This window comes from Trichoderma citrinoviride (genome assembly GCF_003025115.1).
Source record: "Trichoderma citrinoviride strain TUCIM 6016 unplaced genomic scaffold BBK36scaffold_12, whole genome shotgun sequence".
Taxonomy (NCBI): domain Eukaryota; kingdom Fungi; phylum Ascomycota; class Sordariomycetes; order Hypocreales; family Hypocreaceae; genus Trichoderma; species Trichoderma citrinoviride.
The window spans coordinates 966,980-982,114 of NW_020194720.1; the positions used below are offsets into that span (position 1 = coordinate 966,980).

Here is a 15,135-nt window from a genome sequence, read left to right on the forward strand (position 1 = left end):
CAAACAAGCAGGAGTGACAAAAAGAGAATCTGACGAGAGTGGGACTCGAACCCACGCGGATTGCTCCACCAGGAATTGCTTGTTAAGGTAGCCTTAACCTGACGCCATAACCAACTCGGCCATCTCGCCAATCCCATTGACGCTGAGGCGATGAAGCAGAGTGTGTATATGAAGCCCGAAGATGAAGCCCTAACTCCAGGGTAGTCGGCTTTCATGCTGCTAACCCCACCTGGAATTTTGTTTGAGCGATATGCGCTTAAGCGGGTATTGGTGGGATGAGCTCAGAGAAAGTCGAAACTCATCGGTTCGGGGTCTGTGAGAGTGTTCAATTCAAGGCTGACTTGGTGCTGGACGCGTTTGGGTCTGCCTCTTGTTTGCTTTCTGGACGCGGCATTGAGGGCGTCTTGAACTTGCCTTGTCACAATGCCATCGGCTGGCATGGGAAGCATGCGGTGCCTCGGCCCGTCAGTCAGAGCTCGGCAGCTCTCACTGAGCTCAAGAGCGTTGCGACAGGGATTTGCATGTCGATTCTACTCCGCAGGTTAGACACCTTCTACATAATTGCCCCCCCAACAGGGCGATAGAAGGAGGCGAGAAGACGAAGAAGAAGAAGAAGAAAGGGCGTTGCGAAGTGGCTAAGCTAACGAGGCTTATACTGACGTCTCCAGCTACGAAACGGAAGTCTGAGGAAGCAGCATCAACAGTCACCATCCGCGGAGACACATATCCCACAGAAAAGCCCTGGTTCAACGTGCCGCCAAACATCATCTCCAAGACGTCAAGGCGCCTTCATCTCCAGCCTGACCACCCCATTTCCATCACGCGGCAAATCATCCAGGCCAACTTCCCGCAGCCGACCTACAAGTACTACGACGAGTACAGCCCCGTGGTGACGACGCAGCAGAACTTTGACTCGCTGGGCTTCCCGGCGGATCACCCTGGCCGAGCCCTCAGCGACACGTACTATCTGAACGAGAAGCTGCTGCTGAGGACGCATACCAGCGCGCACCAGGCGGAGACTTTCAGGGCCAACGAGAGCGATGGGTATCTCATCTCGGCGGATGTGTATCGGCGAGACGCCATCGACCGGAGCCACTACCCAATCTTTCACCAGATGGAGGGCGCGCGGTCGTGGGACCGCAACAAGGTGCCCAACGGCGACGTTGCGGCGGCGGTCCTGGAGGACATTGAGCGACTACCCAAGCACGACGTGGTGGTGGAGGATCCGAATCCGCCCATGCATCCCGAGCGAAACCCGTTACAGGAAGCGCACCACTCGGCGGCGGAGGCTGAGGCGCTCGGCAAGCACCTAAAGAGGTCACTCGAGAACATGGTGGTCGACATCTTCTCCAGGGCAAAAGCGGCGGCGATCAAGGCGGACCCGGACTTTGTGGATGAGCCCCTGCGCATGCGATGGGTGGAGGCATACTTTCCGTTTACCAGCCCGTCGTGGGAGCTCGAGGTCTACTACGCGGGCGACTGGCTCGAGGTGCTGGGCTGCGGCGTGGTCAAGCAGGACATCTACATCAACGCGGGCGTGCCGTCGCAGCTGGGCTGGGCCTTTGGCATCGGCATCGACCGCATCGCCATGCTGCTCTTCAAGATCCCCGACATCCGGCTCTTCTGGTCCGAGGACAAGCGGTTCCTGTCGCAGTTCGAGGGCGTGTCGGCCAGCCTGGACACGCTCAAGCGCTTCATGCCCTTCTCCAAGCACCCGCCCAGCCCCAGGGACGTGTCGTTCTGGCTCCGCTCGACGACGTCTGCGGCCGGCGGCAACGACAAGGCCGTCTTCCACGAGAACGATGTGATGGAGCTGGTGCGTAGCGTCGGCGGCGACGTGGTTGAGAGCGTGACCCTGATTGACGAGTTTGTCCACCCCAAGACGGGGCGCAAGAGCGTGGCGTATCGCATTGTCTACCGCAATCTGGAGCGCACGCTGACGGGGCGGGAGACAAACAACCTCCACGAGAGGGTGAGGCAAGCCTTGGTGAACAAGCTCGGTGTTGAACTACGGTGAGGGGGGGTTTTCCGGTGTTCGTTCGTACGAAGCCGTTTGAGGCTGAGCGAGGCTTGGCCGGTGCGCTTTGCGCTGCTCAGCACAGGGCAGGCGGGAAAAAAAAGGGGGGAGAAAGACAGAGAGGCGATGAGAATCTGCCCCACGATGAAGGCTGTTGGGTAGCATTCTATGATCTGAGGCTGAGGCGGAGAGAGAAGCAGCCGAGCTGATCTTGGCGAGCTTTGACCGAGATCTGGGAGCGGCGTTGGTTGGCTGAGATTGGCCGCGTGGGAAGCTGGCCGACTGTGCCAGCCTTGTACAACTATCACATGTATATTCCTATAGCATTCTTGGGGAACAGAATCCACTTCAGACAAACGAAACAAATAGTTGAACACCAGGTTCGATGACGGAAAATGCTCGATTGATGGTTCCTTACAAACGCCTTGTAGTCAACCCCGGCAGGGCATTAAAATCGGCAGTGTACATGTAATCACAGGTCCTGGTGCTGCGCCTCGGCGCTTTGACAGCAGAAATGCTTGTACCAGAGGAGCTGACTTTCTCTTAGGTAGATGAGTTCCAAGGCCAGATCTAGGATCAAGGGAGGAAAAAAAAAAGAGGTAAAGTGACGTGGCAGGGGGGGGTTTAGAAAAGAAGAGAGAAAGCGGAAGAGACGGCTTCTTCGGCAACCGGCGACCGAAGCAACTTTTCACTTATTGCGTACAGAGATCCTAAGCGAAATTGAAGTTTTCAGGCGTTTGTAAGATGCCAGACTTTATTCGTTTAAAGCCAGTATTTGATATCATGCAATGGCTGGTATTGATGGGCTTTGGTGTTTTTGTTTGTTTGCTTTGAGATTGGGGGAAATACTCGTACAGGTAAGGTACCTTTGGACTCAGCCACAAAAAGCGGGCTTATTTTCGTTTGAGTGTGGCTGAATGAGCCCCCGTTTGGAATGAGTATGGATTTGGGAGGGCGTGCTGGAAATTGAATGAACTGGTTGAGTCAAGCTCATGTGATGCGTTTCTGCGGGATGACGTTGTTTGTTGATGCATGTATGCACTCGTGTGTGAGATGGATGGGAATGGAGGATGGGCTTTGTATTTGCGTGTGTGTGTGGCTTGGTTCGGAAGGGATGGTTGCTTGGTGTTATCAAGTCAAGTGTTGCTGGTTGTCAGCTTCGGTGTGTGTGTGTGTTTGTGAGAAAAAAGGGTTAATGCTGAGGTTTACACTATGTTCCTTGGGTGTCACGGAGAGTGAAAGCGTCGAGGGTATCGTGAACGTTGAAGAGTCCCGATGCGGGTTTCATTCGGAAGATGGCGTGCCGTGATGGGGGATGCCACAACGCATATCGATCTCCGTGGCATATTGACACACGCAAGGTACATAGTAGGTTACAAACATCATTACTGCATCGCACAAAAAAGAGCCTTGGAGGAAGACAAGCGCCAGCTCGAGGCTTTGCGATTGAATTGTTCGTTTGCAATGTCAAACTCAGCCATGAAGCTCGTACTCGTACAGGAAACAAGCCCAACGAGGCAACTCCGGAAAGCTACCCGGCAAGCGGGCATCTCGCAGCCAATAGAGACCGAGAGGAAGAGGAGAGAGACAACACAGCCCGGTCAGTCGGTCAAAGTTCGAGGGCAAACGAGAAAGCCCAAACCACCTTCGCATCCATGGCACGTACGTAAGTCTTTTGTGGCGGGCTACGATGTAATTACTACTCGTCAAAAGGGAATGGAATCGGGTCGATACTTGGGTGGTAGAGTTGCATGTGGACAACTTGTGACAAGTCCATATCCGGACTCCACCTTTATGGCTCGTTCCAGCTTTTGCACTGCCGTCCTGAGGGCGAGTAAGTAAGTGGATTGACGGATACAGACGATGTGTGCTGAGCCTTGGGAGACGGGCGGAATCTGTTGAATCCAACAAGGAATCCAATTTGTGATTTGGCACCATATGCTTGGAACTTCAACTTGCAAACGCGTGTGCTTCGGAAAGGCTCATTAGTGGTGATTAGCAAGGCAAGGGGATTCTGTAAGCCAAGGCATATAGCCGCCCGAGAAGAGACGGGGGTACGTATCAAACGGAGCGGGAGTTCCGCCGCTGCGTCCGGAGTTGTTGCATCTACATACTACTATCTTTGCTCGATAGATTCGTCTGCTTCTGTTACATTGTAAGAGATGGCCCCGCGGCATTTGTCTCGTTGGATGGGAGATGCCGTGAGAATGTGAGATAAGGGGAGTGGATATAGATATGGGCTGCTGGAGATTGTCATGCGACGTTATCGACGATTCTTCATGTCGAGACGAGTTGCTTGGATTGGACGGACGATTGGGCATGCATGTACCTACCCATCTCATTTGATAATACTAGCACCTACCGTACCTTGCGCATAAAACAAACGGACTTGTTCCATGTACAAGTACTAGAAAGATCAAGAAAGAGGAAGAAAAACGACGGGCTTTACAGACGGTACTGGTACCTACATACATCGCGGTTCTCATCAAATGTCTGATTAATCACAAACCAGACTTCGCACAGCCCCAAACAAGCCCGCTGGGTCTCGGCAGGCGGGGGATCAAAATGGACGGGCTTTCGGTGCCAGTTCAGCGGTAAAGCCAGGTACTTTGGCGCCCTGTCTCGAGGAACCCGCGGGATACCTTGATTGGATGGCGCTGGGTTGGTGACAAAACCCGTATTGTCTGAGTACTGGTTTCGAGAGTCTTCCGCCATCCGCAGGTACCTTTGTCTTGCGCCATATCGAAGCTAGAACTGTGATTGAATTGGGGAGCTGCCTCTTTGGAGATTGGAGTCGAGTGACAAGCTGCGTGCAGAAAGCCTCAAGTCATCTGTGCCATGTACGACTACCTTGGTCGATCCTGTGCCATGCCTTGCATCTCCGATTTCACCTGTTGAAATCAATGCAGCCTTGGAGGTGAATGTGGCGAATGAAGTGATCCTGCAGGGGAAACCGAAAAGGAAAAGAAAAAAAGAAAAGAAAAAAATCAAATAAAAAGTCTTGCAAAGCTCATCGCACGAATTCGCCTGCATTACTCATTGAACCAGCTGCACAGCCCCCCCGGGCCAGTGCTTGTCGACGCGCGATGCTCGATTAACAACCAGCCACCTTTGCATGGCAAAGCAACGGCAAAGCATGGCGCAAACGTGTTGAGGTAAGTATGTACCTTCGCCCCCGAAGGCGCCCTGTAGAGGTACCTTTTTCTCCAGTGCAGCAGTTGACTGGAGGCGCACGGGGTACCGCCAGCGCTAAGCATTGGGCCACGCCAATCGCGGCTCCACCGTCTCTGCCATCCGCCCTCTTGCGCAGCCAATCCTGGGCCGCAGCAGTCCCGTGGCCTCCCACTTCGCCTTTTCGCACTTGGACCTTCCGCCTTCTCTTTCGGGGCTTTGCTGCGTTTGGATGTTATAAGATCGCCTCCTCCTTCTCCTTCTCTTTTCTTCTTGTCCTCCATTCTCCCTCAAGACAAAAGACGAATAACCTCAACTGCAAAGTCAGCTGCCGACGCCATCACAGACGGCTACGATTGCAGATCCCGCAACATTTGAAGCTACAGCTCTCCCTCCAACTGCGCTTTGCACCAGACACGTCACACGACACCGGGAAGCACGGCCTGACATCACCGCCATTGCTATATCGCCATAGTTGTTTCCCACCTTATGATCGACTCTCTCTAAACTCCTCCCGAACCTCAAGATCACAATCACTCCATCAACCTCAGCCGTAATGGATGTCACACCGAGTCTCTCACGGTCCTCCTCGACCTCGTCTCGCAACAAGTCCAACCTCAGCCTGGACCTCTCCAACCTCCCGCCACTCGTCCAGCCGACGCCTCCCTCGAACACGCTCATCTTCACAAACCTGAACAACACCGACATCTTCCTGCCCGAGAACCTACAGACCATTCGCGAGCTCATCGAGCACACGGCACCCATACACTCGTTTGCGCCGCTCAAGTCGTTCCGCCGCATCATCGTCTCCTTCTTTGACGTCGATGCCTCATTAGCGGTGCGCCAGGTCTGGGACGGCGAGGCCGTCATGGGCGAGCGCATCAAGCTCTACTTTGGCCAGCCCACGCCGATTGAGACCAAGCCAGATCACCTGGAGCTGCCCGACGCCGGCAAGCTGTTCTTCATCTCGCCGCCCCCCAGCCCTCCCCACGGCTGGGAGATGCGCCTCGAGGACGCGCCCAACAAGCAAGTCCACGCCGACGACCTCGCCGAGGCCCTGGCCAAGCTGCACCACCGCCCCGTGCCTACTTACGACTCGCCCGTTACCCCGACCGACGGCGGTGTTCCCAACTTTGGCACCCGGAGTCGCAGCTCAACGCTCATCTACCAGCCAGACGCAGAGACGAGCCCTGGTATCCCCGCAGTCTTTGTCGAGGATATGACGGATGGGCCGACGATGAGCCCCATTGAGGTCTCGAAGCCCATCATGGCCCAGACTGCGCGACCTCCCGTTGAGCTGATGCACGACGCGTAAAGGAGGTTCTGGACACGGTGATACGACGGATGGTGAACATAATAATATTTGATTACTTGTTTATTTGCTTCTTGTGCCATTCTTTTCTCTGGGAGGAAGGCTCTTGGCAGGCGTTGGCAACGATATGACACACGGCTACTTCGGTTTTGGAGACTGTCGATATTCTTGTGGACTCATTACTTACACGGAACCGGCGTTTTGGGCTTTCTTTCACGTTGACCGAGCATAAGGGGTTGTATGAAAAGCAGAACATCATGTCAGAATAGAGACATACCCATCGCAAATAGAGGGGCGCAGCATCATATCTGTAGCATGTGGCTTGATGAAACTATTGAGCTTATCCAAATTGATCAAGCACCAAATTATATCTTTCTTCAATAATTTTCTCTTCTCATTCCATACCACGTTCATCATCCGTTAACGGCCTCGAGTTGCGTCTTGACGCATAACTGATCCAGTGATATGGGACAGCCATGAGAAGTCGGCCAGCCCCACATCGAATCCCCACTATAACCGCACCTAATCGATTTTCCTCATCCAGCCTTGCCATGGGCATATTTTTCTTCTGTTTTTGTCTTCAATATAAAAAAAAAGACAAAACAACAGCCGTCTTTTTTGATACCCGCCCTCCCCCCAACGCGCCCGACGACAATGAGCTGCTCGTGTCGCCTCGCCACATGGCGGACGTTTGCGCGGGGCCTCGCCCAGATTCACCGATCCGACAATCTTTCTTCTTCGGCTGCGCTGCCGCTTCGATGGCCGGCTCGGCAGCTGGTGCTGTTGGGGCCCCAGAGCCGTGGACTGCGTGTCTCGGGATATAGGAGACAGGAGGAATCGGCTGCTGCTGCTGCTGCTGCTGCAGCGGCGGTGGATGAGGAAGGACATGGACAGGGAGGATCACGGGGCACGATTGCTGAGGATGGGCAAGCAAGCGTGGCGAAGATGGTGGACGAGGTGGCTGCCGATGCGAATGAACACCCGGTCGAGAGGAGACGGACGGCAAGGGATGGAAAGAAACGGGGTTCTGCTGCCACGGATGGAAAGGACGATTCGCGAAACAAGACATCAATAGGAGCAAAACGGGAACGAAAGGCCAGGCCGTCATCCCCCGCCGACGGCAACTCGCCAGATATTTCCACCGGACAGCAGTCGCCGCCGCCAGAGTCTTCCCGACCGAGGACTCGGGAGCCGTGGAAGGTCCACAAGGCGGCGCTCAAGGAAAAGTTCCCCGAGGGCTGGCAGCCGCGCAAGCGGCTCTCGCCCGACGCCCTGGCGGGGATCCGGGCGCTCAACGCGCAGTTCCCAGACGTGTACACGACGGCGGCGCTGGCGGACAAGTTCCAGGTGTCGAGCGAGGCGATCCGGCGCATCCTCAAGAGCAGCTGGCGGCCGTCGGCGGACGAGGAGGAGGAGCGGCAGCAGCGCTGGTTCCGGCGCGGGAAGCAGGTGTGGGAGCAGAAGGCGGCACTGGGGATCAAGCCGCCGCAGCGGTGGCGGAGGGAGGGCATCGCGCGGGATCCCGGGTATCACGAGTGGAGCAAGAGGGCGGCGCAGAGGGAGAGGGAGTGGGAGGAGGAGGAGGTGAGCAAGTACCGGGCTTATCGGGAGAGGATGAAGAAGAAGGCGGAGGGGAGCGGGAGGCAATGATGTGGGATTGGATGATGTGTATGACTGTCAGAGGCATTGGATCTGTTGATGGGAGCCTCATGTATGTATAGACTCTGCTCTGGGGATAGTATTTCATGGGTTATGGCATTTGACGGAACACAGGGCTCTGCATATGGGCATTCTGTGCACAGCTTCTTGCATACTTGGCGCATACAACCGGTTTTTGACCTGTTCTAGACACGAATCACCGCCATCATCACCACCTTGAACTAAGACGGCATGCAAATGCCCAACGTCAGAAGCCACAGGGAACACTCTCTCAACCCTCCACCGCAAAGTGAAACACAAACATCCCACCAAACCGATCCTGTGTATGTACATCCTTTTCTGCAGCATCAGAAACCGGTAAAGCTCAGGCACCGCCCAAAGCGTTTCACCTCAGTGACCGGCTACCAGATCTGGCGGTTCTGGCCAATAAGAGGGCGAGGCGCCCAAGGCTGAAGCTAGGCGACTGAAGCCAGGGGGTTGCGCTAAAACCCGTTTCATGGATGGATTTGGGGTCACCGTCGCCTTTTCTCGTGAGATTTATAGGATTGGAATTCTGTCCTTTTTCTTCTCTTCTTCCCCTTTCTGCTTGTTTATTCTCTTGCGTCTTCATCTTCGTTTTTCTCTTCTGGGAGGAGTGCTTTTTGGCCTTTTTTTCTCTTCCCCACTTCTGAGTTCGCCAATTGACGGGAGCTCTTTTGTCTACTCTGGTTGCTGAACTGGGGCAGCTGTCTTTTTACGTTTTCTTTCATGTGATAGCCTCCCACCGCAGCCACTTTAGCTGAACCTGAACCTGAACCACCCTTTGTCTTCTTCTACCTTACCTGACGTCTCTTTCAAATCCTCAAACTTCAGCAATCTCGCGCAATAATCACCATCACCATGCCCTCAGCAACCTACTCGCGCCCTCCCCAGCGCGACTCGTGGTTCGCGCCGCTCTCCATCGACCTCATCCTCAAGGTCTTCAACGTCACCATCTTCCACCCCTTCATCTGCTGGCTGATCCCGCTGTGCCTGCGCGCGCAGACGACGCGCTGGGAGGCGCCGCCCATGGTGGCGGCCATCGCCTGGGCCGTCTTCATCTCGCTGCTGTGGATCGCGAGCGCCGCCAACCAGCGCATCGCGCACGGCGCGCCGCGCGAGGTGGACCTGGGCGAGGAGGTGATTGTGGTGACGGGCGGCGCGAGCGGGCTGGGGATGCTGGTGGCCGAGGTGTACGGCATGAGGGGCGCGAGCGTGGCCGTGCTGGACGTCAACGAGATGGAGAACGGCGAGGCGAGGGGCCTGACGTTTTACAAGTGCGATGTGAGCGACAAGGCGCAGGTGGCCAAGGTTGCGGTGGAGATTGAGCGAGATGTGAGTTTGTTTCCCCTGAACTTTGGGAGATGTGGTCAATCGAAATGATGGCGATTGGGGGGGAGTTTCAAGGACTGACTCGGCTGAAAACAGCTCGGCACACCTACCGTACTCATCAACAACGCCGCCATCGTCGTGGGCAAGTCGCTCCTGGACCTGTCCATCGACGAGATCGAGACCAGCATCGCGACCAACCTGCTCGGGCCCTTTTACTGCCTCAAGACGTTCCTGCCGGCCATCATCCGCGGCGGCCGCGGCGGCACCATTGTCAACGTGTCCTCGGTCATCGGCCACCTGGGCGCGGCGCGGCTGAGCGACTACGCGGCGGCCAAGGCCGGGCTGACGGCGCTGCACAAGTCGCTGACGGCGGAGCTGCGCGAGTCGCACCCGGACATCCGCACGGTGCTGGTGACGCCGGGCCAGCTGAGCACGCCGCTCTTCTACGGGGTGCAGACGCCCAACAGCTTCTTCGCGCCCGTCGTGGAGCCCGTGGACGTGACCAAGGAGATTGTGGCGGCGATTGACGGCGGCAAGGGCGCCACGGCCGCGATGCCGCTTTACGCGCGGTGGGTGGACTGGTACAACGTGCTGCCGGTCGGGGTGCAGCTGGTTGCGAGGAAGATTTCCGGCGTGGATCGGGGGATGAGGACGTTTATTGGGAGGAGGGGGTCTGGGGACGACGAGGGGAAGAAGATGAGGTAGAAAACCTTTTGGGGACGCTGGCGTCTCTATGTTTTGCTTGGTCGAGGGGGGAGGATTTGGAAGACAAAAAAAGAAAGAAGCATTGTGTTATGATTCGATACAACTGGCATATGATAGACTGCATCCTATCACCTGCTAGACTACTACATAGGGTAGATAAAACTCATTATACATACTCTTCCCGGTTGTGGATGGGATGATATTGCGATGTGTATGGCGTTTACGTGTAATGTTGTAGCTTAAAGTGAAGCTTACGGGTGATGACGTAGAATAAGAGCCTTGAACGGATGTATAAACGAACCCACAACAACTTGGTAGCCAGAGGCATTTGCATAATATCCCACATACATCAGCTGCTGCTGCCATGACATTTCTTCTTCGTATTCAACAAATTGCCCCCGACGACGCAAAAGAGCCATGTCATACCTAGAGTAGCTAAGGTAGGTAGAAGATGCAAAACCAGCGACAGGGACAGACAAGACAGCCCCCTCGGGAAGACCCGAGCCACATGGGGGGGACTGTTTCCCATTTGAGGGCCTCATATCCGCCCCTTGCATACGAGCCACGTGAGATACATACTACTATAAACCAGCAGATCGATGTCATGTCATATCATGCAGTTACCTATTACCTTACCTGGCCCAAGCTCCATTACTTCGTATCCTGGCAGTTGAGATACAGCACCCCGGTATGGATGGACGTCAGTGCCAGAGGGCAAAAGATGGCAAGTGTAAGCGCCAAACAAGATGGGAAACTCCGTGTTCCTGAAATGAGGCACCTCGGCTTCGTTAGCGTTGCGGGCAGGGGTTGAGAAAGGCGAGCATGAAAGGGTAAGACATCTGCAGCGATTGGGGCGGTTTGTATCTGGGGGAAATCATAGCGATTGGATGAGGGGCGAAGGAAGGACAAGAGAGGGAGACACGGGCCATTTCTTAATATTGTCCTTATATTTTGCGTCCTGTTTTCCTCTTTGTTGCGGGTATAGATGGTTGGTGAGCCAGGAAGCATTGTAAATGCCTAGGCTATCTTATCTATCTCGCCGTCATGGTGCCGGATTGCGATAGTAAAATGCCCAGACGGAAGGGGAACGGACTGTCTTCTATACGAGGCGCCGTCTGACTTTCTCATTGGATTTGGGCTTGGCACGCTCTAGTAGGGGGGGAAACCATTGGCTGTGGGAATCCGAGAGTGAATCGTGGATGCATGAGACGAGACAATGCAGCACGTCATGGTGCAGGCGGGATGTGGTTTTTTTGCTGTGATGGGCCTGAGCGAGGGAGCATTGGCCTCTATTGTGATGTCTCGATGAATAGAAAGAGAGAGAGGCAGTTCCCACACACTGCTGTTTTCAGAGCAATTGTCATGATACTCGAGCTACAGCGAGGTGGCACTCAACCCAATTCGACCGCAACACGAGCATCGAAACGAACCAATTCGCCGTCGCCCAGCCTCGTGATCATCCCCGTTCCTTGTGCCTGGACAAGCACAGCACCGGCGTCGACCGTCGCACCTCGTACTTGTACTTGCGTAGCCCAGCCAAGAAGTTGGATTCGAGCTCGTCCAGCCAATTGCCTCCATTCTCGGCCACTCTCCCCGGCTAGTGCTAGCCGCATCCTGGCAGCTAACGGGAAAGATGGGGGAAGTTCGAATTGCCAGCAGAGACAACCTTGATTTTCCCATGTCCAAAGATGGGGGTGAGGACGGAGGCTAGGACAGGACCGGCCGGCTGCATGGACGATGCCATAACAATCTCATCATCGTCGCGCTTCTCTTTTTTGCGGGATCTGCGTTTTCTCTCTCCTCTCGCACTCTCTCTGCTCTTTCTTTGCGTTTGCGCGGTTGCTGGGGTTATTCACGGTCATCGTACCATTGTATCACTCGCTCTTTAGATAAACCCGCCGGCTTGCCAGCTGTCGAGACCCCGTCCGTCCACCGCACTCGCTTCTTTCTTGTCGCTGCCAACCCTCGCTCGCTCTTTTGGCTCTCTTGGGTCACGTTGCGCTCACTTTTGGTTTCCCCTTTTCCAAACCTCTTTGAGGGGAATTTGTGACCCAACGATTCACCGGGGGGTTTTTTTTTTTGTTCGACAAGAAAAATTTGCCGTTGTGCTGCTCGTCTCCCCTTTCTTTGGCCCTGTTTCATTTTTGGTTTTCACCATTGACGGGCCCTTTTCTTATCTGGTTTGGATCTGCTCGATTCCCATTGCGAGCTTTGTTCCTTCAGCCGTCGTTTTGTTCGCCCAGATTTTGGAACAGTGAACAGTTCGATATACCGTACCGCCTCCACTTTGGAACCGGCAGTTTATTCGCATCTTGGCTGTGATACACGATGCGTTGGTCTTCGGTTGCCGTTGCGCTGGCGAGCGCCAAATCTTTCGCCGTGGCGCTGGATCCCGTCTCCGTCGTGGGAAACAAGTTCTTCAACAAGGACGGCTCGCAGTTCTTTATCAAGGGTACGTCGCTGTGGAGGCGTGGAGAAGGAAACGGAAAAATGGCTGAGGCATGAAATGTTTGGTATTGACGCTTCTTCTCCAGGTATTGCGTACCAGCTTGTTCCGCAGGATCCCCTCGTGGACGCTGACCAGTGCAAACGCGATGCTAAGCTCATGGCCGAGCTCGGGACAAACACCATCCGCGTCTATCACGTCGACCCCTCCGCCGACCATGACGGCTGCATGAGTGCGTTTGACGACGCGGGCATTTACGTCCTTGCTGATCTGGATACCTTTGACACTTACATTATTCCCGTGCGTCGACTCCCCCCCCCCTGCTTCTCTTTGGGCTCCTCGTCTTACACATTCTTATAGCAAAATAACTACTGGAATAAGACAAAGTTCGACAGGTATGCCGAGGTCTTGGACGCGTTCCAAAAGTACGACAACCTCTTGGGCGTCTTCGTCGGAAACGAGAACATCGCTACTAAAGATGATTCTCCCACGGCGCCCTACCTCAAGGCTGCTGCCCGCGACATGAAGGCGTACCGCGACGCCCAGGGCTACCGCGACATCCCCGTTGGCTACTCCGCCGCCGACATCCTGCAGCTTCGCCCCATGCTCCAGGACTACCTGACGTGCGGCGGCAACTCGTCCGAGACGGTCGACTTCTTCTCCCTCAACTCGTACTCGTGGTGCGACCCCAGCACGTACAAGGAGTCCACCTACGACCAGCTCGAGGAGTACGCCAAGAACTTCCCGGTGCCCATCTTCCTCTCCGAGACGGGATGCATCGTCCCCGGCCCTCGCCTGTTCGACGACCAGGACGCCATCTTTGGCCCTGAGATGGTCAATGACTGGAGCGGCGCCATCATCTACGAGTGGATTCAGGAGGAGAACGGCTACGGGATCATAACATACGCCCCGGCCGGCCAAGCGGCTGGACCCAACGTCGAGGGTGGCTTCCTGCGCAAGGGCACTCCCACGCCCAAGCTGCCCGACTTCACCGCTCTCCAGTCCAAGTGGGCGACCAACACCCCTACCGGCGTCAAGCGAGACGATTACAACGCCGACGACGTGTCGACCCGTGCTTGCCCTACGTCGACTGCTGGCGGCTGGTGGCAAGTGGACGGCGACGCCCCGCTGCCCACCCTGGGCCAGATCCTTGCCGTCAAGACCGAGACTCTGAGCCTGGCTACCGAGACCGGCACCAACACGGCCGAGAGCACCGCGGACAGCACCTCCTCCAACGACTCGGCGGAGAACACGGGGGCTGCCACGACGTCTACGCCCGACTCGTCCTCTTCCACCACCTCTAGCGCCGACAGCGCGCAGACGAGCAACGGCAGCCCCTTGGACAAGCGGATCACTACATTCGGTGCCGGTTTGGTGGGCGTTGTTCTTGGTGCTGCAGTCCTCTTGTAAGACGGACTCATGTTACTTGTTGGATTTGTATTGTCAAATCAGTATCAGATACCCGTCTACTTCTTATCACGCTTTTTTGCTCTTCTGTTTTAATGTTACCACGGGACTTTGGCTTTTTAGCCTGGCTTCCCCCCTAATGCGCTTTGTATGATGGCTGGACGTTTGGAGAGGGGATGATTTTTCTTTCTCATGACGTTTGCCGCGTAACGAGGCATGACTGTGTTTATACTCAATGGATGAGGAAATGTTGTACATGAGATGCTGGGAGCCTTGTTTGCCAATTGTGTAATGTCTTTGAATGTCGACAACCCTTGTCATTGTGTGCCTGTTATTGTGCCACGCGCTATCCTAGCTGCCTTCTTTTCACCCAACAATCGCCCTTCTGACGTGACGCTCTGAAGAGCCTATTTCCCCTCTTGTGTGTATGCCTTATTCTTTGCTCTATCCAATGTCTGCTGTAGAGGAACCATCGAATGGTACCGTAACTGTCGTTTGGAGCGCTGTGTAGGCATCACCGATTGGTACCGTTATTGTAGTTTGAAGCAGCGTCTGTAGGCTGACAGTAACAGTGACGCTATCTGAGGTATATGTAGTATGATTTAGCTCGGTAGTATTGATTCCCGTTGTCGACGAAGGCAGCAGCTTGGTCGATGAAGGTAAGTCGTGATTCCCGTCGTCGTCATCGGAGGACGAGGAGGAAGAGGAGGAAGAGGAGTAAGCTTTGACGGCGGAGTTGCCGACAAAGACGAGGCTGATGAGGAAGACGGCGAGGACGGAGGCGCAGAGGAGGCCCATGACGAGGTAGCGGAGGCGGGGGTCGTAGCGGTGGGGGGAGGAGCCCCAGGGGGTGCGAGTGTGGGTTTGGCATTGGCGGTTGTCAATCATTTTTTTTTTTGGGTTTCTGGTTGTATTACGAGTATGTAGGTATGATTTGTATGTAGGGGAGGAGGAGAGGACGCTTGAGGTTGTTCAGTTCAAGATGGGTTGAGACTAGTAGGAAGGCTTGTAGAGAGCATGTATGAAAGGGGAATGGAGGGTTTATAGGATGATGGACGTGGATGAGGA

The 15,135-nt window shown here is 55.1% G+C and overlaps 6 protein-coding genes and 1 non-coding gene across 7 annotated transcripts; 5 read left to right on the top strand and 2 right to left on the bottom strand.

Annotated features, from left to right (window-relative positions):
- Positions 1–30: 30 nt before the first annotated feature.
- On the bottom strand, positions 31–129 carry BBK36DRAFT_t154. The gene has a single exon. It is a non-coding gene; the product is annotated as a tRNA-Leu (tRNA).
- Positions 130–661: 532 nt separating this feature from the next.
- BBK36DRAFT_1136220 (phenylalanyl-tRNA synthetase) lies at positions 662–2,285 on the top strand (the record flags this gene model as incomplete). Its single annotated transcript, XM_024892908.1, is given in 3 exon segments — positions 662–2,017; positions 2,033–2,201; positions 2,213–2,285. A coding segment is annotated over 1 exon segment (1,356 nt), but the record flags the coding sequence as incomplete, so codon positions are not given.
- Positions 2,286–5,245: 2,960 nt separating this feature from the next.
- BBK36DRAFT_1136221 (Calcipressin-domain-containing protein) lies at positions 5,246–6,549 on the top strand. The gene is made up of 2 exons (XM_024892909.1): positions 5,246–5,492; positions 5,528–6,549. The coding sequence occupies exon 2, from the start codon at positions 5,745–5,747 to the stop codon at positions 6,501–6,503; it is 759 nt and encodes a 252-aa protein (XP_024747183.1). The 5' UTR covers positions 5,246–5,492; positions 5,528–5,744; the 3' UTR covers positions 6,504–6,549.
- A 605-nt stretch (positions 6,550–7,154) lies between these two features.
- BBK36DRAFT_1125012 (hypothetical protein) lies at positions 7,155–8,150 on the top strand (the record flags this gene model as incomplete). Its single annotated transcript, XM_024891226.1, has 1 exon — positions 7,155–8,150. One exon carries the CDS (start codon positions 7,155–7,157, stop codon positions 8,148–8,150), a length of 996 nt encoding a protein of 331 aa, XP_024747184.1.
- Positions 8,151–8,898: 748 nt separating this feature from the next.
- On the top strand, positions 8,899–10,504 carry BBK36DRAFT_1136222 (NAD(P)-binding protein). Its single transcript, XM_024892910.1, has 6 exons — positions 8,899–8,944; positions 9,034–9,512; positions 9,606–10,254; positions 10,278–10,297; positions 10,319–10,332; positions 10,399–10,504. Exons 2-3 carry the CDS (start codon positions 9,039–9,041, stop codon positions 10,212–10,214), a joined length of 1,083 nt encoding a protein of 360 aa, XP_024747185.1. The 5' UTR covers positions 8,899–8,944; positions 9,034–9,038; the 3' UTR covers positions 10,215–10,254; positions 10,278–10,297; positions 10,319–10,332; positions 10,399–10,504.
- Positions 10,505–12,139: 1,635 nt separating this feature from the next.
- BBK36DRAFT_1136223 (glycoside hydrolase family 72 protein) lies at positions 12,140–14,286 on the top strand. The gene is made up of 6 exons (XM_024892911.1): positions 12,140–12,224; positions 12,289–12,309; positions 12,368–12,410; positions 12,459–12,666; positions 12,749–12,960; positions 13,021–14,286. Exons 4-6 carry the CDS (start codon positions 12,543–12,545, stop codon positions 14,068–14,070), a joined length of 1,386 nt encoding a protein of 461 aa, XP_024747186.1. The 5' UTR covers positions 12,140–12,224; positions 12,289–12,309; positions 12,368–12,410; positions 12,459–12,542; the 3' UTR covers positions 14,071–14,286.
- Positions 14,287–14,511: 225 nt separating this feature from the next.
- BBK36DRAFT_7106 (hypothetical protein) lies at positions 14,512–14,955 on the bottom strand (the record flags this gene model as incomplete). The annotated part of the gene is made up of 1 exon (XM_024898537.1): positions 14,512–14,955. One exon carries the CDS (start codon positions 14,953–14,955, stop codon positions 14,512–14,514), a length of 444 nt encoding a protein of 147 aa, XP_024747187.1.
- Between the last annotated feature and the right edge of the window lie 180 nt (positions 14,956–15,135).